Here is a 22199-nt window from a genome sequence, read left to right on the forward strand (position 1 = left end):
TGGTTTAGTGATGGTGATGCTTCTTGTTTGTTGTGTGGGTGTCTATTTTTGTCAGTCAGGTTGACGGTTGGACAAGATGATCTTTAAGGTCCCTTCCAACCTAGAAGATTCTGTGATTCTGTGATTTTGCATCATTTAGTGAAGTGCCAGACATCTGCAGGGCACAAGAGAACACTCAGTGTTTCCTCTCCACCTTCTGCATCCTCCCGTAGGGATTTGGAGTCCATGCCAGGGATCAGACCTATCATCCCTGCTCTGTGGAGGCAGCAACAGCTCTCCACTGCAGCAAAGCATTTCTCATTTCTTGTTGATGCTCCCTTATGTCCTCAGACAGTGTCATTGCAGCACGTGCCCGTAAAGATTAGAATAGACTTAACGTGTGATGAGATGACCCTTGGAAGAGTCGCAGTTTTAAGTCTCTGGCCTCAACTCCTCTTTTTCCAGTTAGAGCTGAAGGCAGTTGCCTAGACAACCAGTCTGATTCATCAGCAGTGAATTGTCAGGGCAACTGTCTCTGGCCATACCTGGGCTGTGCTGAACAGCACCGTTGTGCAGCAGAAATAGCTGTCAGACATGGAAGGCCACCCCAAAACCATTGCAAGTTAAAAAGATAAAAGCTTCCACCGGGGTTTCTACTTGTTAAGCCGAAGATGGATTCTTTGCACTTGTTCACATCAAAAAACTGAGTTCAGCTGCACCACATAAGGAAAGAAAAAATATTTTGGCCAGGAAAACAACCCCATCTCAGCACACTGTGTACCCACATCACATGACTCTGTACAGCCCTTCAATGGTTTGTAGGCAGCATCCTTTGTTTACACAATCACCACCTTTTGGGGCATATTAGTGATGTAACATAGGAGGAAATTTACAGTATTGTTTCATGGAGAATTTGTTCTCCATTTCTACTTCACCTACAGCAAGGCACTTGTGTTCATTTCCAGTTTTAAACGTTTCTTCCCCCATGTTTTCTTTTAGAATATTTGCACTTCAAGAAAATGAATATGTACCCCAAATGTATTAGGGGGGAGGAATCACAGTAATGTGTAGTCATCTATTATTTAAACTGTTTTACAGGCTTTTGAAAATATTTGAACTTTTTTTTCCCCTCTAAATTCAGCCAGTATTATGAGATATCAATTATTCATTTTCTCAGTGTATTTCAAACAGTACAGTCACAATTGAATAAAATACCCACTTACTCTATTTAACCAAGCTTCTCAACCAATAAAGAAATCACATAGCACAAATTAGAATACTGATATTGCTCTTGAGTACACATCTTTGGGTCCCACACCTGTACTTTGCATACTGCACTTTCTCATATCTCATGTCTCTGGGAAACTGACGAAGGAAGAAGAAAATTAGAGCTGAGAGTTTGATTTTCTCGCTGCAAACTCACATACACCAGAAAAAAATTTCTAGTTCCAAGGTCCAAACCCCCTCCCAGTCAATGCCTGCAGGCTTGGTTTCAGAGTCTCACTGAGATTTATTTCAGAGTCACACTGCTGTTCCTGTCCAGATTATGTCAGGCTCTCTTATTTCTATATGCACTCATCCAAATCTATACTCTTTTTCCTAAAAGGGTGTCCCATCTGCCAGAGGCACCCAGCTATCTGACCTCCAGCACCAAGTTCACTGCAAAGACTAGAAGGGAAGACACCTCATTTCTGCCTTTTGCACTCTCAAAATTACATGGTATTTCTAAATTAATGTGTGTGAGTTATCTTCAACCTCTTCCTAATAACTTAGTAACAAACGACTTTCATGTAGCTGGTGCAGAACTGGAGTGGGAAGACTGTTCTTTGAAATCCAAAAATACGCTGAAACCTTGACCAAGGGAATGGTACTTTGTAAAGTCTGCACCCCGTAGAGGACTTTAGAAAGAAAAATCTGCTGGGTCATAAGTACCAGAGTGGGAACAAGTCCACAAAAAATGTTGGTTCAGCAATTTTATCTGTCCTGTTCTTTTGTACACAGTGTAGGAAGTGCTTGGCATTCTACCAACATCAGAGACAGCCAAATCAGATTGAGTTCCCTACAGCAACAGGTAAACTGCCAAAGACCACCTCCAGTTCACCGGACACAACCCCATGCTATACAACATTTTAAAAAATACCAAAAAACCCGTTTGTGCTGGGTCGACTGTGCCACATGAAGATGGAGCATCAGCCATCTGTAGTGTCACTGGTCTGGCATGCTTTAAAAAGGACAAATCTCCATCACCACTAGGGACAAGAGGCCAAGCCCAGGCTGAAGTAGGCAACCCAGCCTCCACCATCCTTCCTCCGCCTTGCGGTTTCAGTGATGGAGGTTTGCCTCATTTTTCCAGCAAAGCACTGCTGATTGGAAAGGACTGGATAGGATTACTAAAAATGTTGTCTGTTTTATCAAGGGGGATGAGCAGGCTCAAAATTAGTTAAATTACAGACACTTCTGCATTATTCTCACATTTCAAAGCGATAGTCTCAATTACAGGCGACAGTTTCTATTAACGGAAAAAATGCACTGAGTGAGGAAAAAAAAAACCACTTTCTGGATCTGTCAGGTGTCAGGAAGAAATGTCAGTGCCCCATGCTAGTAGCCTCTTCATTGTTGCTCATAAAGGCTTAACCTGCAGGGAGGGGAGGGAAATCTGCTATGTCATTAACCGCAATATATTTCAGACACCTTGTTCTCAGAGAAAAACAATTAATTTAAAGGCCTCTGAAAAGCAGGAGCAGCACACCATCGTGCTTTGGCATGACTGCAGGAGTATGACATAGTTGGACAAAAAAGCCTTTTTTTTCCCCCCTCCTACAAGAACCTCAGGGAATTCAGCTTCCTCTCAGTAACTCCTGCAATCTACATAAAGCTATTTTTGCCACAGGCACTCAGTGCTGTGTGACTGCTCTGGAGTAACACTTCTTGGTAACACTTATTCTTGGCAACCAAACAGTCACTCGGGGGCTTGCTCATCAAATAGGCCCAAAAACAGGGGAAACGGGCAGGAAAAACTGCCCAGGTCTGGCTTCCCCAAAGCTTAACGACTGCCAGAGAGTAAAGGACAGTCCATTCTCTACAGACATATTTCCTGACTTTGCAGGCAACTCTGCTACGAGTAGTTTCAACAACAGCCAGGACACACACCACCGAGCTGGGCTGCCTGTCTTCTGCTCCATGGGGCTGCCAAAGACACGGGCTGTGTCTTTCATGATAGAAACCCCAGGGAACGAGATCTAATTTCCAGAGCCGAGTAATGTTTTCTCATGAGTGCCTTAAGTCAAGAAGTAGGAATAAGGTGTATTTATTCAATTAAATAGAACTTCGAGACTGATTCAATCAAAAATTGTGAAGGAATTATGCCTTGCAACACCTAGCGAGGCAGCTGAATATGCTATATATTGGCAGGTAGAGGGGGAAAACAGAGAATGCACATGCAGGGCTTGAGGTAGGGGAGCTACCTAAACTTATGGCAGCTGAATATACAAGTAGGATTTGGTTGCATGTAAGAGAAGAGGGTTCCCCATTGGGAAGAGGGTTCCCCATTCCCTCTACCCTTTGTTAACAGGTATTTTGAGAGTCAAGGAGCAGAAAGGTGGGCAAATGCCTGTGGGAAACCTTGGCTCATCCGTGGGATCGTAATGTGAGCCTTAGCATTGACCTGTGTATCCTTGAAGAGGCCTGAGAGTCCAGAGAAGAAGGGAGTAAATAAGATTAAGGACCTGTCAGAAGCCAGCAGAGGAAAGTTACTGAAGTTACAGCAGAGAAAAAAAGAAGGAGGAAGTCATCCAATCATGAACTGTTGGACTTTAAGTGAACCAATTATACATGGACACATGTTTGTAAGAAAGATATAAAAGAGTTTGTCAAAACAATAAAGGGGGCTTCAGCATGATCAAATTGGTCTGTGTCTGAGTCTCACTGCAGATGCCATCTGCTCCTCTCCCCACCCAATTTCCTAAACAAGATGCTGCTCTTTCCTTTGTATTTCCATTGAAAGAAGTGCTGAGGATGCGGTCAGCACGCCCATCCAGACAGATTTGACAGCAAAGGACAGTGCTCAAGAGCAGAGAGCAGGTTGCAGCTCTGCACATGAGCACAGGAGGAAATTTGGAACGAGCTGAGCCTGTTCCAGCTTCTGGAGCCAGGTCCTCCAGAGATGGCTTTGCTGGCAGCATCTACACTGCTGCTTGCCTTCACATGGCAGTCACTACTTGATGGTGCTGGTTCCTGCTCATGCTCTATTTTAGACAGCACTGTTGAAAGAAACAAAACAACAACAAAGAGACAAACTCATCTGCACACCTTACAGTTGATCTTTCTTCAGTCTGAGACCAAACCCTTCTGTATCGACAGAGACCATGTGCCATGGGAAGTGAGGAACCATTCAAAAAACAGTATTGCAAAGAAAAAGTCCCAGTATGCATAGTGTCCTCCTTTTTCTGCAAAAGAGTTCATTTAAAAACAAGCTTGCCCTGGGTCAACAGTGCATATAATGTAAGAAGGCAGCAATGAGTGGGGCCAGGGTGGTCCCAAGACCTAAGAGACATTTCCACCAGAAGAAGGCCTTCCTGTGAGAGTCCGTGCAACCCGTCAGCACCATCATGTGCCACCAGCAGCATGCTGTCGGTTACTTACCACCATGAAATCATATTATTTCAGATTAAACTTAAAAGATAAGGCATGGCCAATCTGCTGTTTCCAACAGTGCCCAGTTCTAGGTGTTTCAGACACATGGAGGGACAATGTAAGAAGGCAGCAAAGAGTGGGGCCAGCATGCTCCCAAGACCTAAGAGACATTTCCACCAGAAGAAGGCCTTCCTGTGAGAGTCCGTGCAACCCGTCAGCACCATCATGTGCCACCAGCAGCATGCTGTCGGTTACTTACCACCATGAAATCATATTCTTTCAGATTAAACTTAAAAGATAAGGCATGGCCAATCTGCCGTTTCCAACAGTGCCCAGTTCTAGGTGTTTCAGACACATGGAGGATGTTCCTTCCCACAGCATCCTGTGCTGGGTAGGTGCTTAGTGGTGCTCACCTGGAGCAGCTCCTGGTACCCCCAGAGTCTCTGAGGCCCCACTCAGTGTTTCCAGTTACTGCTGCCTGTGGAGCCAGGCTGCTGGCACAGGGAGGGCTCCTCCTCATCTTTACCCAGGCCAAGGCAAGTGAGGGAGCATGGCTCTACAACCTGCAATACAACAACATCCACATCCTTATGATCTAGGGCTTATTCCTGAAATGAAATTAATTTGGTTTGCCCTTTCAAAGAAAAGAAGCTTACTCCATATTTTAAAATATTTTTAATTAAAAGAATAAAAGAATTACTATTTGTAAGTAATCAAGAAGTCTTTCTAATTAAGAAAAAAGTAATCAAAAACACAAGAAAAGGTCACTAATGATGTACACTTCCCGTGCTACAGAGATGCCTGGTTGCAAGTCCACCATTGCAGATGTAAGGCTTTCACCACCGTAAAACTGTGCTCACAGCACAACCACCACAAGGTAATACCATTTCAGAACACAATGAAAAAAAAAATAATCAAAAGCACAAGAAAAGGTCACTAATGATGTACACTTCCCGTGCTACAGAGATGCCTGGTTGCAAGTCCACCATTGCAGATGTAAGGCTTTCACCACCGTAAAACTGTGCTCACAGCACAACCACCACAAGGTAATACCATTTCAGAACACAATGAATATCTCAATGTAATCACAGAATCTTCTAGGTTGGAAGGGACCTTAAAGATCATCTTGTCCAACCGTCAGATAATCCACTAGTAAGACAGCACAGATGTAATTCAGAAGGCAATTGAATCCTCCATGTGACAGCTCAGGCAGGAGCTAAACCAAGTGAACAGCTGTGGCTTATTTCTGAAATGAAATTAATTTGGTTTGCCCTTTCAAAGAAAAGAAGCTTACTCCATATTTTAAAATATTTTTAAATTAAAAGAATAAAAGAATTACTATTTGTAAGTAATCAAGAAGTCTTTCTAATAAAAAAAAATAATCAAAAGCACAAGAAAAGGTCACTAATGATGTACACTTCCCGTGCTACAGAGATGCCTGGTTGCAAGTCCACCATTGCAGATGTAAGGCTTTCACCACCGTAAAACTGTGCTCACAGCACAACCACCACAAGGTAATACCATTTCAGAACACAATGAATATCTCAATGTAATCACAGAATCTTCTAGGTTGGAAGGGACCTTAAAGATCATCTTGTCCAACCGTCAGATAATCCACTAGTAAGACAGCACAGATGTAATTCAGAAGGCAATTGAATCCTCCATGTGACAGCTCAGGCAGGAGCTAAACCAAGTGAACAGCTGTGAGGATCCACCCTCTCTTTCTCCAGCCTCGTCCACTGCTAAGGTGCAACAAAAATAGTACCTGATTATTTTTTTGGTGGTCCATCACCAGGGATGCAACTGCAGTAAAATTGGAAAGAAAAGATAAGACAGTAAAATAGGAGAAAAGGAATACAAAGGAGAGGACTTGAAAGAGATGGGAGAAAAACTGTTTTCCTAATACTCATGTATTTTAAAGGAATATTTCCTGCACTACTTTTCCAGATTAAGGGATGAGAATATGATTTTGGCTAAAAAAGGTTCATCTAGTGGCACTAAAGTTCTGCTTTCAGATACCCAGAGGGTGTCTGAAAAGCATCAAAGAAAAGGTAAAGTTCACAGTTGCAGGACAGGTCGGCTGGCAGAGATAACACGGAGTGTCTCTCCGGGAGGAGCGTCACAGAGTGAACTTTGCCAGGAGCATCTAATTATAGACACTGCTCATCTTCCAGCATCTGATAACAAACATCCCTCCTACACCTGGGCCAGCAAAAGACAGAGAGCAGCTGGTTGACTTCAGCAACCAAATTCCCTGAAACATACTGCATGGCGCTTCTTGCTTCCTCAGCAGTGTTCTGTGTCTTATATTATGAGATTATTTTTCTTTTAAATCCATAGATCAGAGCACTTCACAAGCCCGTCTGGGGCCAGGATGGAAAGTGCAAAGCTGCAGTTAAATGTCAGCCCACAAGGCTGTAACTAAAACAAAGCTGAACTCAAATTTAAACAAATTGGGACCGCTACAGCGAGATATTCCCCTGGTACCTTTGCTCTTATCACTCCTTCGGGCAGAGCCAGAACATTCAGGCAAAGGTGAATTCTAAGTTATTCTAACAAACATTGAAGAACAGGCTCACCAAATTACAGTCAGCTTGATCTGAGTATGGAATTGAATTGCACAGGGACAAATTTTTCAGTTGTCTCAAATAAAAAATGTTATAACTTATAAATCTACTGCAACTTATGCATGGAAAAATTTGACAGCACATGCGGACAGAATCCAAGTAACATTAGAAAACTTTTTGCATAATTTCTGTACTATATTAGAATCTTAGATACTTCAGAAAAGCTCATTAAAGGGTTCTAGTATTGTTCTCTGCTAAATAATCTGCTTTATCACTCCCTCTCTCCTTGCCTATTCTTATCCAAGTCACCTACCCTGACTTTCCAACTACCTACACAAGAGTGGTGAAGAGAAACTTAGTAAAAAAATTGATTCACTGTATTTTCAACATTGGCATACATTATTTCATTTGCTGTAACAGAATTCAGAATTTGTGTTCAGCTGCACCACAACTGAAATGACATCAGAAAGGTAAACTTAGATGCTACAGCTGTAGAAAAAGGACAACCATATGATAAAGAAGCCAGAAATCTGAAAACTCACTCAGAGCCTCGTGCCACTACTGGAGGCACAAGCACTTCTATGCTGCTCAGTACATAGGAACACTAAATGCATAAAATTACTACCAGCTGCTCTTTCTGACAGAGTCTAGACCAAACAATGACCCAAAAAGATAAAATGCAAACTAATATTCTTTGCAATGTTGTTTTTTGGCAAGATTCATAAGATCCACGGAAAAGGGACTTAGGCACGTATTTCAAATGATGCAGGCAGTCGCAGAGTTTAATGAGGGCAAAGTAAAGGCAAAGATAGATTTTTAGCAGAAAGATAATTTTCAATGCCAAAAACTCAAGCTGAGCCAAAGATCAATGCACAGCTTCCACTAACGGGCAGGTTTGTCACGGCAGGAACAGCACTCAGCATCACTCTGCACCCACAATCCAGGGCTCCCCCAGGGCTGGACTGGATTGCTTCACACAGGATAACCAGAGAAAATACAGCAGAGCACCCATATTTGTTAATAAAAGATGAGAGTTTACCCAAACAACCGCAATTTTGCGTACTGAGATGGGAACAGTCACAATTTGTCTCCCACACATACAACATCCTTATGTTTGACTCTTAATTTCTGCACCTCGTTGACATTACACTAACAAATCTACAGCACAATCAAGGAAACAGAAAAGCCTCGCTGCGATGGATAAGAAAAAATGCTTCTGCTTTTACAGACATTTTACTCTAATTACATTTTAAAACAATCTATTAGCCTGTGTAGATTTTCCAGCGAATGAATCAAATGTATGTATAACATATGGTAAAAACACGACAGAGAACAAAACTAAGTTTGGTCACCACGTTTGAGCTTCAGTTGCACACACAAGCACAGGTATGTCCTTTTGGGGTGCCTGCAGTCCCAACCTGCCTGGGAGGGTGGCTGTTGGACAAATTCTGGGTTCATTTGCTGAGGAGCACAAGGAGGGGCCAAGAGCTGATGCCCAGAAGAGACAGTAAGTAACAGGAAAATATCCCTGCCTTCCAAGCAAAAGGCAGTGTATTTGCATTTCATGATACCGTATTTAACACGATGTATTTAAAAATCCCTGTAGTCAGGCTGAAGCTCAACTCTAGGAGCTCTGAAAACCATGAACAGAAATAGCTGTGGCTTAGCCTCAGCTCCCTTGCAAAGAGCATCCATCCCTCCTGCGCCGGGAGCTGACGGGAGGAGCAGAAGGTTCAACTCAGACACTGATAAAACCAACACAATATCATCTGGTTGCTCATTATTTTTCATAAGAGAAAGCAAACAACATCTGGGTGATACAACTCTTTCCAAATACAAGTGGACAGTGGCAAGAAAAGCTCTGCTTTTTAAAAAGTCTGGAACATTAAATCTCAGCTCTGGTTTAAGGCCAGTTCTTATTTTTCAGCCCCAAAATCCTTTTCTTGCTATATATACACATATATTTCAATCACGAGTAAATTGCCTTGGATCTCAGTTCGCTCATTGTTTTGGGAATCATTTTACATTTGCAAAAGGGTGGCTGAAAATTGCCCAGAGTCTGATATGAACATCTTTGACTGTAGTATTCAACATCCCATGCTCCTGAAGTTAATCCTCTTAATGTGATTAGCAGAAGAACAGAAGGGTTGTAAGGAGGGACTTAAATGGGCTTTGGCCTCACCCTGGGTTCATAGCCCAGACCAGCTCCTACGCTTCTCGTATGAGTGGCCCAAACTGAATTTCAAAATCCCCACTAATTAGATACATTTAAGGAGTTGCTAGGAAGGAGAGAAGAAAAATAAAGCATGACAGAGAGAAAAATAAGTTTATATTGTGCATGCTTAGGGTGAAAGGAGTGACATTTTGGGGGGTGGTGGTGTGGGTGATGTATCTACTGGAAAAACGTGGTGGTCCCATTCCTTCCCAGTTCCCTCTCAGTATTACTCACCCATTGCCAGTAAGAGAAGACTATAAACTATTAGGGGCAGGGGTGTGGGTGATGCACCTACTGGAAAAACGTGGTGGTACGCCTGTGCACACTGAAGAACACATCTGGGAAACAAACCACTGCTGCCTTCAGTGTCCAGGGCAAAATCACAGCTTCTGACAGAAAATTATCAGTCTATCAGTGTATGGATTTCAGGCCTTTTTGAAGCACAGTATGTCGTGCAAGGAGAATTACTGCAAACACCTTAAAAGCTTCTGTTCACACAGGGTGTTGGATCCCAGTTCCAGTCCCATTGCTTCCCAGTTCCCCCTCAGTATTACTCACGCATTGCCAGTAAGAGAAGACTATAAACTATTCATTATTTAGAAGGCTTCATCTTCAGAAAGCTGCATTGCACAAGTTAGCTCACAGAATGACAGAATGATACGGGTTTGGAAAGGACCTCTGAAGATCATCTAGTCCAACCCAAAGCAGGTCCACCTGGAGCAGGTTCCACAGAAGCATGTCCAGGCAGGTTTTGAATGTCTCCAGATATGGACACTCCACCACCTCTCTGGAGATTCTGGAGCTCTTTGGAGATTCATTTAGATCCCTCTAATTAAAACCAACTCAATCCACTGACCACACACGTCATGCTTGGTAGACATGTTGGTAGACAGCAATAATTTGCATGAACGCAAAAATCAACTCACCTGCTACACGGTGAGACATAGGACCTGTTTAATAACGAACTGCTACCAGTTTCCCTACTGGCCCCTCTCTTTCCCCCCCCCCTTCAAATTTACTCGCCCCTTCCCACCAAAAAGCCTGTTCAGGTCTGAAGGCACCTTTTCACTATACTGTTGATTAGTTTGAAAACTCTTAGATCCTGTTATGAAGCCAAAGTTCTGTTACTTCTTCCTAAAGCTAGCCAAGTTACATTAAAAATTAGAACGCTTAATTTGTTCAACCAAAGATGTTAAAAAAATATGATCGAGCAAGAAAACAACTTTAACCAAAATGGTCTGCGTGGAGCCGGCCTATCCTGAAATTACTATCTGATTAATATCTCTTGATGAGATCTTCTGGAGAGCTTCCTTACACAGCCCCAGCCTTGCAGAGGAGCAGAGCTCTCCCCGCTCTCCAGGAGCACCTTCACCCGGGTCAGGCAAATTCCCTGCATTTTGCTAGGATTTTGGGTTACAGCTCTGCAAAATATCCTGCAAGAACACACCTAGAAAAGTCACACTGAGCATTAAGGAATTGACTTTGATACCTCATGGGTCCCAGCAGAAGGCATTTGAACAGGATTTTTGAACAAGATTTTAAAGCTGGAAAAGTCTAACTTCAAGAAATCCATTCTGAAGGCTTGCCAGCAAACTGTGAACACAGGAGTGAATCTAGGTGAGTGTGAACAATTAACCAAGAGTATATTGAGAGTTTAACATTAATATCAATGTCATCAGTGCCCGCAGGGACTTTAAGGAATGGTTCCATCCTGCAAAACTGCGCTCCTAGACAGCAAATATGCACAGCAGGAAGGAAGATGTTGCTGATGGTGCATGAAACCATGAGATTTCAAAATGAACTGGAATTTCCAAAACAGAAGAGAGCTATCTCTGGAGCAACAGCGTCTAACTGCAACTAGAAGACTGTTACCACACATCTTGTCTCTCTAAGGACCCACAAATCCCTGCGGGAATTTGAACAGACACATTTACTGCAACAGCAAGTAATTGGATGTTTGACAAGGTGTGGCAGCTTGTTAGAGCACCATGACCATAACACGACATGGCAAAGGAATCAAACACATATCACAGCAAGTTTATAAAGACAAGGAAATAATTTATTTTTTTTTTAAGGAAGGCAACTTACCTGGCTGAGTGTCCATTTGTAGACTCCTAGAGAAAAATTACAATTTACAAAATACTTTTGAAATTTATTTTGAGCTAATTTGTTGTCATTTTACACTTCAAAGATCTGCATTCCTCTGTGAGCATCTCACCAACTGCTGAAGTATTCCCCTGTTCTTGACCTTGCTGTTCAAGCATTACAGATTTATCCAAGTGTTGAATAACACCTCTCTTTTACAGACACAGGTGACTGCTGGCAGAGCTCAGTTGCGTCATCTTAAAGCGTCACGCTGTAGTCATTCTTCAGAGACACAAAGAATAAACAGAACAGGTACAAACTGACATTATTTGCTGCCCTGGGACACTTGGGGTTAAGCTGGGCCACCAGGATGCTTTCCCATGTGAGCAGTGAGCCCTTCTCCCCGTGAGCCATGGGCTCTGCTCACTGACGTGTCTCCAGGAGAGGCAGAGCCCCACGCCTGCCTGGAAGTACTGCACTTGCCATGAGCACAAAGGCAACAGGCTTTCAGGGTGCTGGAAACATAAACCAGCTGCCACCCATGTCAACCTTTTCTAGAAAGTGGTGGTTATGGATGTAGTGAATTGTAGGTGCTGGAGTTAAAAAGAGGTGCTTGTTAAATCCAGAAACATGACCACGTGTGTGAGGCTGTGGTTTTAGCCCAGTGCACAGATCGATGGACATGCTTGGGTACAGCAAAGAACAGAATGAGCTGAACATCATTTTTTTTTTTACTCTTCTTGCAGAAACACCCCCTAAAATCCCTGGTGAGCAAGCATCCCCAGTCCCCATCAAGCTGCCAGAGCTGTGTGCGCTGCCGCTCGCCCGCTGTCTGCACGTGCAGCACCCGCCACGTGCCGTGCCGACAGCCGGGGTGGCTCTTCTCTCCTGATTCATTTAATTCCAGCCCTCTCTGTTGGCTTTCAGTGGTAAACATTATTGCTCAGGCTTTCATTAGTAGTGACATTTACACAAGTTATATACTGGAGAGAGAAAAGGTTTTCTTTTCGTGGTAATGCAGATCTTGAGAGACACGGTTGATTTTTTCTTTAAGATACAATCTCATTCTGAGAGCTGCAGCAAGAGCACAGAGAGTCTCTGACAGCTCGGAGCTGTGGTGTTCAATATTCCTTGCATGGTGCACATGTTCAGGCACAGAAGAGACTGTGAATTTTGTGCCCCAGCATTGAAAACAAGACACTTAGCATGTGTCTTAGACACGGTAACAACAGGCACTCATACAGAACATGCAATAGGACTAAAGGAAGACGAAAGAGAAAAGTTAATAAGCTAATAAAAGATACCAGAGCAGCATTTCTTATGGCACATCACACACCATTTCCTTCATGGCCATTTCTGCTGCTTTCCCATTGCCCCTTCTACTCTGAAGAAATGTTTGAGTCATCTTCAGTGTTGAAGAGAAACCCTGAGTGCAAGTTTTAAGCATAAAGCTTTACAGAGGCCTTGGAACTTTAAGAGAGGTCTACAAATGTACTGACAAAAGATACGTATATTTTGTTTCTACTTTTCTCTCCATCATCTTCTAAAAGAAGTCTTCTCACAAAATTTGTTAATGGGAAATTGTAAATGAGCTCTCTTTCTTATGGCACATCACACACCGTTTCCTTCATGGCTGTTTCTGCTGCTTTCCCATTGCCCCTTCTACTCTACACTGCTCACACCACATCTCCATACAGAAAAATTTGTATTTTTAATAACATGCCTTTTAAAGCTAGTTTAAACTTAAGAATTCCTGTTGGGCTGCCAAAATTAAAAAAAAAAAAAAAGAAGACAAAAATCCATTTCTGTCTTGATACTAGCACTATAGCTAAACATGTGGGGGGTGACAGAAAACAGTAACAGCATTTATCTACATTTCACTTCAATAGCCACCTACCCCAGGGTAGATACGATGCACGATGTGATAATACCCTTCAACCACTGGAGTTCTCCCAGCTAAACATGTAGGGGATAACAGAAAACAGCAACAGCATTTATCTACACTTCACTTCAATAGCCACCTACCCCAGAGTAGATATGATGCACAGAAGTAGGTCTATATTGTATGATAATACCCTTCAACCACTGGAGTTCTCCACTTCCCTTCACTAGTATTTGAGAGAAGTAATATCATCGGTACTGACCCAAATCTAGAAACACCTAAAGCTAAATTTCAGTGAGATGTGAAGGAAATCTAAAGTATGTGCAGATGAGGAACCAGCCTCTAAGCAGGGGAATTGTCTATTCTAGGTTTGTTGGTGTGGATTTCAAGGGTCACAGTCCAATTTGCAAGGGAGAGCGCAAAGTCTCACACCACCATCCCTGAGAGGGGCCTCACTGAAGACCTCAGATGGGCTATCAAGTTTTACACACCAGGGAGGTCCATCGATTGCTACGGCCCAACATGTGCACTTGTATAAAAGCAGAGAATGAAATTACTGCCAGCACGCAAGTGGCACCTTCCAAGCTGAGTTAACTCTCAAAGGTGGTTGTCCATTTTTCTTGAACAATAAGTTACATACCATGGATAAATTGAAGGTCAGCTGCAGTAGTGGTTTTCCCTTTAAAATCTTACCCTTTGCTCCCATCACTGAGCTGCAGGCAGTGGTATTTACTGCACCATAAGCTTATCCACTACGTGAATGTTTCATCCTGTCTTCAGGGCTGGCTGATTCTACCCCCTCCTTTTGTCCATAGGACAATTTCCACTTCTTGTCCACCAAATTGATTTGTCCAATGGCTACAGCTATAAAGGTATCTGCTCCAGGAAACACCTAAGGACACAGGATGGCAGAGGAGAGAAGGTGGGTGGTGGTGGGTCCTTCCTCAGTGTGCTACCTCTCCTTAAGAGCAGACAAGTAACCACTATCATCACGTGCCCTTTTAGGGGTTTAGGGCATCATGTGCCCTTCATCTCACCTCAGCACACAGGGCTCGAGGTGGCTCTGTTGGATGGCAGATCAGCACACAGGGCTCGAGGTGGCTCTGTTGTGAACAGAGAGAGGAGCTGCTCTTCCACCTGAAGTGCACTCATTGCAACCAGACTGGGAAGTAACAAACATATATGCTTCAGTATTTCACAGCTGCTACTTCAAAGAAAAGAAGGAAGGAGAAGTTACAGTTTCCCTAAGAAATCGCTTTTAGCTGAAGTTTGGAGGGCGACCCCTATTTACTGATTGATGACAGCTTGTCCCAGAAAAGATCAAGGTAGAGAAGTTTAAAAACCTTCAAAAATGAGACCTAAGATCAAAACCCCCCAACATCACGACCCAAATAACACAATCACAGCTTTTCAGCGCAAGATAAAAAAAGGTAAAACAGAAATAGCAGCTTCAAAAGGGAGCCACGAAAAATGCTCATATCCAGAACAGACCAAAGATACAGATCAATAGAAAAAAAGTTTTCAGCTGTCTCCAACAGTTGAAACATCCTGGGAAGAAGTTCCCCAAAATATATTTCCAAATGCTAGCAGATAAAACCTACATTAATCACAATCTGGTAATTCACGAGCCCAGCATAGTTGCACTAAATTCCTTCAGGGAAAAAAATAGAAAATAGGTATGGAAATGAAGCAATGAAGATAGGGGAGAAAGGCTGTCAACGTACTGGTCTCCAGAAGAAACATGTGAAAGCAAGGAAGCAACAGTGGCTTTTACTGCATTCACAGCTGGCATTTCGTTGTGGGTTGTTGTTTGTTTGCTTGTTTTGAAAAATAACAACACTGACATCTTTGTTCACGTTCATGCACAGGTATTCAGTTTGCCTGCAGGTTACCCATTCCTGCTGCAAAACTTTCTACTGTTCTGGCAGAAAACCCTTCTGGACCAGCTGTTCAATTGTGGCCCTCATCATACAAGGGATGCACAGTCCACTGACACCTGAAGAACCTTGCCAAATCTTGCAGTTCACCACCAGCTCACAGGCTTTCTCCAAATGCATACAGCTGACTCCCAGTCTGCAGTATTGGCCCATGGACTTGATTTCAAACCAGTCTCCTGCACCCATGGGCTTACTGAATTCTGTAGTCTTTCCTAAATTGTGCCTTCCCACAGCTTGGATTTGACTACATCCACAGCATCAGAGCTCCCTCAAGCCTTCACAAGCACACTTCAGTGGTGAAACTTGGGTGGGATCGTTGAGACACAATTTTCTGTCCATCTGGTCTCTAGCTGCTGGAAGTGCTATGAAGGAAACGGGTGTCTCAGCTCATGAGAATGGCTCTTCAGTCTTACACCAGCCAAAACCTAGTCTGCATTTTCACTTTTCTATCTTATTAACGACTCTTCTCTCTGAGCTTCCTGAGCTCTTCTCTGAGCTTCTCTGACTGGAGATTAGGAGAGGGTTCTTCACTGTGAGGGTGGTGGAGCACTGGAACAGGTTGCCCAGGGAGGTGGTTGAGGCCCCTTCCCTGGAGATATTCAAGGAGAGGCTCGACGAGCATTTCCACAAGGGTATGACAGGAAACACTCTGCAAAACCTTCACTTGCCACCTCCGTTTCCAGAGACCTCCAGCCCAAGGAGGTTTCTGAATACCCCATTCCTGACGCTGGGTGCTTTCAGTAACTGCTTGGCTGTAAGTTGCCTAGGGGAAGTCAACTTCACACAGCATTCAAGTCCTGCCTGATCAGTGCTGGGTATCACCAGCGTGCTGGGTGCTTTCAGTCACTGCTTGGCTGTAAGTTGCCTAGGGGAAGTCAGGAAGCACTCTGCAAAACCTCCATTTGCCACCTCTGTTTCCAGAGACCTCCAGCCCAAGGAGGTGTCTGAATACCCCATCTTCTGCTGCTCATTTCATTCCTGAATACCCCATCTTCTGCTGCTCATTTCATTCCTGATGCTGGGTGCTTTCAGTCACTGCTTGGCTGTAAGTTGCCTAGGGGAAGTCAACTTCACACAGCATTCAAGTCCTGCCTGATCAGTGCTGGGTATCACCAGCGACTGCCACAGCACTGAGCAGAGACCCTTAAAAGTACATACATACAGACCATGAACTCCTACAGGAGTGCATCAAACCCAAAGAGAGTGCGACATGGTGGCTCTTACACCCATGTGGATGACATTTGTAATCAGTGAACTGGGACAGGTGAATGCTTCCTGATGGGGCTTGATGGGACAACGCTCTGCTGGCCTTCATGTGGCATCCCTGAGAGTGAGGAGCTGCATTGGCCCCTGGACAAGGCTGGGGAGAGGTGGCAAGAGCCCACCTGCCAAAACCTGCACCGGCACTGAAAACCGAGAACATGGAAAAGGGCAGGTTTGGCTCTGCTCTGGAAGGAAAACATTTCTGCACGGCCAGGGGGCATAGGCATGGCGAGCAGGGAGCACTTTGCTCAGGAGGAAAAGAAACTGAGGAGAAATGAGTAGTAACTGTCTAGAAAACAGCATATTGCCAAGGGCAGGGGTTGAAAGAGAGGCATTATCTTATTCTAGGAATTAGCTGGCTGACTCCAGAAGTCCCAAACGATTCTAGGACCTTCAAAAGTAGTTTTTGTTAAAGATTGCTGCCTATCGTCTGCTTTTGGCTGGCAGCACTCAGGGCGACAAGGAAATTATCACAGCACCAAAACAGGAGGAAAGCAAAGATGTGCCTGAGATAAGGCTAGGCTTTTAGGAAGGCCAGCAAGTCAGATGTGGAAATGCCACATAGAATCATAGAATCATTGAGGTTGGAAGAGACCCTTGGGATCATCGAGTCCAACCATCTCCCCTACTCTACAAAGTCCTCCCCTACACCATGTCCCTCAGCACCGCATCTAAACGGCCCTTAAACACATCCAGGGATGGTGACTCCACCCCCTCCCTGGGCAGCCTGTTCCAATGCCCGACCACTCTTTCGGTGAAAAATTCCTTCCTAATGTTCAATCTAAACCTCCCCTGTTGGAGCTTGAAGCCGTTCCCTCTCGTTCTGTCACTAATTACATGTGAGAAGAGACCAGCCCCAACCTCTCTACAGTGTCCTTTCAAGTAGTTGTAGAGAGCGATGAGGTCTCCCCTCAGCCTCCTCTTCCTCAAACTAAACAGTCCCAACTCCCTCAGCCGCTCCTCATACGATTTGTTTTCCAGCCCCCTCACCAGCTTCGTTGCCCTCCTCTGCACCCACTCCAGCACCTCCAGATCTCTCTTGGATTGAGGTGCCCAAAACTGGACACAACACTCGAGGTGTGGCCTCACCAGTGCTGAGTACAGGGGCACAATCCCCTCCATACTTCTGCTGGTCACACTATTTTTGATACAAGCCAGAATGCCATTGGCTTTCTTGGCCACCTGGGCACACATGTGATCATTAAGAGGCTTTTCATATCCTACCTGTTTCTTTCTCACATACACACTGGTCTAGTTTGGGGGCGGGGAGCTTCCCTTTGATTAGGAGAGCAGCTGAGGTGAACTTTGTTGAACAGACTCTTCTCTTTGCATGGGGCTGCCTCACCTCAAGTTTCGCAGTCAGTGTTTGGACTTGCTCTTCATTGCACAAACTACCTGCAGGAATGAGCAGTGGCTTTCCTTACGAGAAATCCTGCACAGCAAGTCTAAGGAAAGACCACAACCCCAGGGCCAAATGCTGAGATACACAACAAATAAACCCCACTAGAAAAGCCTCTGCCTGCTCCACACAAGCGCTTTCATCTGCAAGGCACAGGCTTGGCCAGCTAGAAGGGACACAGCAACTCCCCCAACTCCCCTCTTTTCCATGGATTTCTACTATTGTGCATCTTATGGAGTCCAGAGGCCAAAACGTCTGTTTAATTCCCTTCACCTGATTTAATTGACAACAAGCATTTTTTTAAAATGATGGATGAAATCCATCCTGCTCCATCCGCCCTGTCCCTCTATAACTGCAATGCTGATTCATGGAGGCCAACACCAAGAGAATAAACCTGGGTGTGCATCCAGAGGAGCAGTCACTGACTTCTGCCCAGCATTGGTGGTTCACAGTGCTGCACCACACATCTGCACAGACAGCTGTGTGCTTAATCCCTTCTGCCTCCAGGGAAATAGAGCAGGGGACAAGTGAAAAAAAAACTACAGTGACTTTTGCAGGACAGGCAGTAAGGAGCAACAAAGCTAAGAATTGTAAATGTTATGTTTTTACTCAACAAAAACATTATCAGTTATGCTTTCCTTGCTGCCAGCTGATGTTGGAGGAACCCTGGCACAAAATATTCTGCCACAGAACAGCCAGTCCAAGAACATCTGTGACTTTTCTTGGCCACTGGTGAGGAGGAATAACCCAAGCATTACCACCTCATTTCACAGGACTCTTGTAAATGAGATAAGCATCATTAGCCCTGCTTTACAAGCAGCAGGGTTTCTTGCCTAAGGTTACAAATACACCTTGAGGAAGGACCAAATTACATTCTTTAACTTTACTAGCATAGCTCCTACAGCCCACTATTCTGGAGCTCAACTTTCATGAAACCTTGCAATAACTTCATTTTTCTCATCTCGTCACGTAAGTAGTCAGGGGAAGATCTCAGCCCTTGGGGGCTTTGCAGGAGCCTGCAGGTCAGAAAGGTACCCAAGACTGCACTGGAGCAGAGCCTCTGGGGAGAGCTCATGTCCCCAGGCTTTGCCATCCACCACAGATGATTAAAGATGCTCAAAACAAGCACCCATCCTTTCCTTTCCTTCCCTCCCCGGCAGAAAGTTCCGCAAAACCTTTTTTGCTGTCATTTCTCAGTGAGACCAAAGGTTGGGCACTGAAAATGCTGCAGCTGCCAGTGAGAGCCACCAGGGTCTTGGATAGAAAAGAGTTAGCTCCTTCTCCTGTCACAGGCCCTGGGCACAGGGGGGGTGTGGGAGGACAGGCTCAGTGTGTGAGAGAACAACTCTGCACCATTTCTCAGAAAGGGAACACTGTGAGCAAAGCAGCAATTCACTCCTCAGCCTCCTGGCACTGAAAAATATATATGGTACACAGGCATCAGTTCATAGGTTATCGGGTTAGATTTATTGAGGAAAAAACCTCAGAAACTGGAAACCGACCACCAAAAAACCAGCTGGGGCATTGAAATGCTGCATTTCTCCCCCCCTGCCCCCGGATGCAGTAGGAAAGCCAAGCACACAAGTGCAGCACCCCCCCCAGGTGCAAGGATAATAAGCAGTAACCAGCAACTTCTCTGTCATGCTAAGGAAGGATGAAAATAGAGAAAGAGATCAGAAGCAATACATAAGGTTAAATTAAAAGGCAATAGCACTGGGAGAAAGCACCCAGGAGGGTTTTTTATGAAATTTCTGGACTGTTTACTGTAGGGTTAGGGTATCACAACTGCTGCAAACTTGGACTGCACGGGACAGAACCGAGCACTATAAGGTCTCAATACTCCTGTTCCTGAGGACATGGCATCAGACAGAAAGCATCCTTTATGTGGGAGACTATATGCATAAAAACCACGGCTTGTTGTATAACTCAGCTTTGCATATACATAAACATATGCACATTTTATTAAAGATGACGCCGTTGCCATTGCCACCACTATATGCATCTGTACGTGTTTTCTGCTGAGGCAGTCTGAATGTACTGAAAATGAGTGAAACTCTCTAGATGCATGTATAAACTGTACAAACCATATAAACCCACGCACTCGGGGAGCGTGGGCAACATCGAATACATGTTTAAGCACCGAAAACCACTTCCAAAGGTTATTTCTTCAGAATATTGTGGTGGCTTGCAGCAGTGATTCAGTGAGATGCTAATACTGCTCAGCATCTGGCTCCATTTCAGGTGTAACATTTACACAGACAAAAAGTAAAAAAAAAAAAGTAAAAAAGTATGAAGTTTGTGCCTTTTCTTTTTTAACCAAGCTTGAAGAAACTGCCAGTCGCAACCGTGAATCACATAAAAGCAAAACTAATGCTACAATAATTTTCCATTTCCCAGAAGAAGAAAAACACCCATCTTGATACAAAACGTGGTGTGAATATTTCAGCTGTCTCAGTGAGACACCTAATTCAGCCCCTTTGGCTCTGTGGTAGCCCAGGCTCTACACAGATCTCCTCACAGCTTTGGCTTGAAAATATCACTCTTTAGCCACATCCTGGCCCCATCCTTTCCCAAGCTTTAGTTTATATTTGTGGCAAATCTCTAGATGCCAGCTTTGGATGGTAGTTACTAGAGATCCCCTTCCAGAAGTCCAGGCAACTGCTCAGGCAGTCTCTGCATCTCAGTTGCCCTGCTCAGAGGAGGGAACCTGTGAAACCATGGTGAAACCTGGAGTAACCCCAGCCCCCCCACAGCGGGGCAAAACTATCACCCTGGGTTCCAGACAAACGCCTGCTGGAGTGGCTGAGAAACCAGGGTGTCTCAAGTATCTTCCAGACTGTTAGAAGCAACATCAGTCAAGGTTTATGCTTTCCTGAAGAGGGCTCCCCGTCTCAGTTTATATAAACAGCCTGCCAGTTTTACAGGATCAGGAAGGGAAAAAAAAAGGCAAAAAGAAAGAAAAAAAACCACACCCACCCCACAAACTAAAGCAAGATAGATGCTACCATACCTGTTGTAACTCCATCTACTGTAAGACATGGTCATGTTGCTGCCGACACCATCCATCTCCGGCTCGGCTACAGCGCTTCCAGCATCGCTCTCCTCCTGCAGGCTCCTGGACCTGGAAATCAAACCCCTGCCTGATGTCGGGCCCACCACGGGGATGGGGGTGGACGCCTCCGGCCTTGCACCGTGGGGCCAAAATTCCCCACCGCCCAGCGGCAGCTTCACATGGAGCTCTGGATGCACGGAGCAAACCACTGCCCGCGGCGGGGAGGGAAGGAGGGAAGGAGGGATGGAGGGAGGGGGAGGCCCTCAGGGTGTCCCCACTGAGGGGACACCGGCAGCAGGATGCTCTCAGCCACCCAGCAGACACAAAGGAGCTCAGGTAATAAACTGGAGCGAGGGTGCTAAGCTGCTTAAGAGCTATTCAGCCAAGCTGTGCTCGGGAGCAGCAGCTTGCACGCCGGCCCTCAGGGTGTCCCCGCTGAGGGGACACCGGCAGCAGGATGCTCTCAGCCACCCAGCAGACACAAAGGAGCTCAGGTAATAAACTGGAGCGAGGGTGCTAAGCTGCTTAAGAGCTATTCAGCCAAGCTGTGCTCGGGAGCAGCAGCTTGCACGCCTCCTGCTCCGGCACACGCACTTTTATTTATTTATTTATGCCGGTTGCCACAGATACGGGTCCATCCCTCTGACATCAGCCATCTCCCACCCTGCCGCCTGTCCCCGGGTCTCACCAACCTGCTCTTCCAGGCAGTGATCACATCTCCCCAGAGTGCAGAGGCAGCTCCACGGGACCTGGGGGTGGTGGTCGCCTGTCGGCTGAACAGGAGCCAGCAGTGGGCCCAGGTGGCCAAGAAGGCCACCAGCATCCTGGCCTGTGTCAGGAACAGCATGGCGAGTAGGGCCCGAGAGGTGATCGTCCCCCTGTACCGGGCACTGGTGAGGCCTCACCTTGAGTACTGTGTCCAGTTTTGGGCCCCCTACCATAAAAAAGACACTGAGGTGCTGGAGCGGGTCCAGAGAAGGGTGACAAAGCTGGTGAGGGGTCTGGAGCACAAGTCTTGTGAGGAGAGGCTGAGGGAGCTGGGGTTATTCAGCCTGGAGAAGAGGAGGCTGAGGGGAGACCTTCTTGCTCTCTACAACTCCCTGAAAGGAGGGTGTAGAGAGGTGGGGGTCGGTCTCTTCTCCCAAGTCACAGGCGACAGGACGAGAGGAAATGGCCTCAAGTTGCGCC

At 45.1% G+C, this 22199-nt stretch overlaps 1 protein-coding gene across 1 annotated transcript in view; it reads right to left on the minus strand.

Moving 5' to 3' along the window:
* Positions 1-21396, minus strand: part of LOC106895414 (tubby protein homolog) — a 200526-nt gene extending 179130 nt beyond the window's left edge. The window contains exon 1 of the mRNA XM_014954829.1: positions 20970-21396. Within this exon, the coding sequence (XP_014810315.1) occupies positions 20970-21025 (56 nt within the window). The 5' untranslated portion in view covers positions 21026-21396. The remainder of the gene's footprint in view (positions 1-20969) is intronic.
* Positions 21397-22199: the final 803 nt, after the last annotated feature.

This window comes from Calidris pugnax, unplaced genomic scaffold (genome assembly GCF_001431845.1).
Source record: "Calidris pugnax isolate Ruff unplaced genomic scaffold, ASM143184v1 scaffold186, whole genome shotgun sequence".
Taxonomy (NCBI): domain Eukaryota; kingdom Metazoa; phylum Chordata; class Aves; order Charadriiformes; family Scolopacidae; genus Calidris; species Calidris pugnax.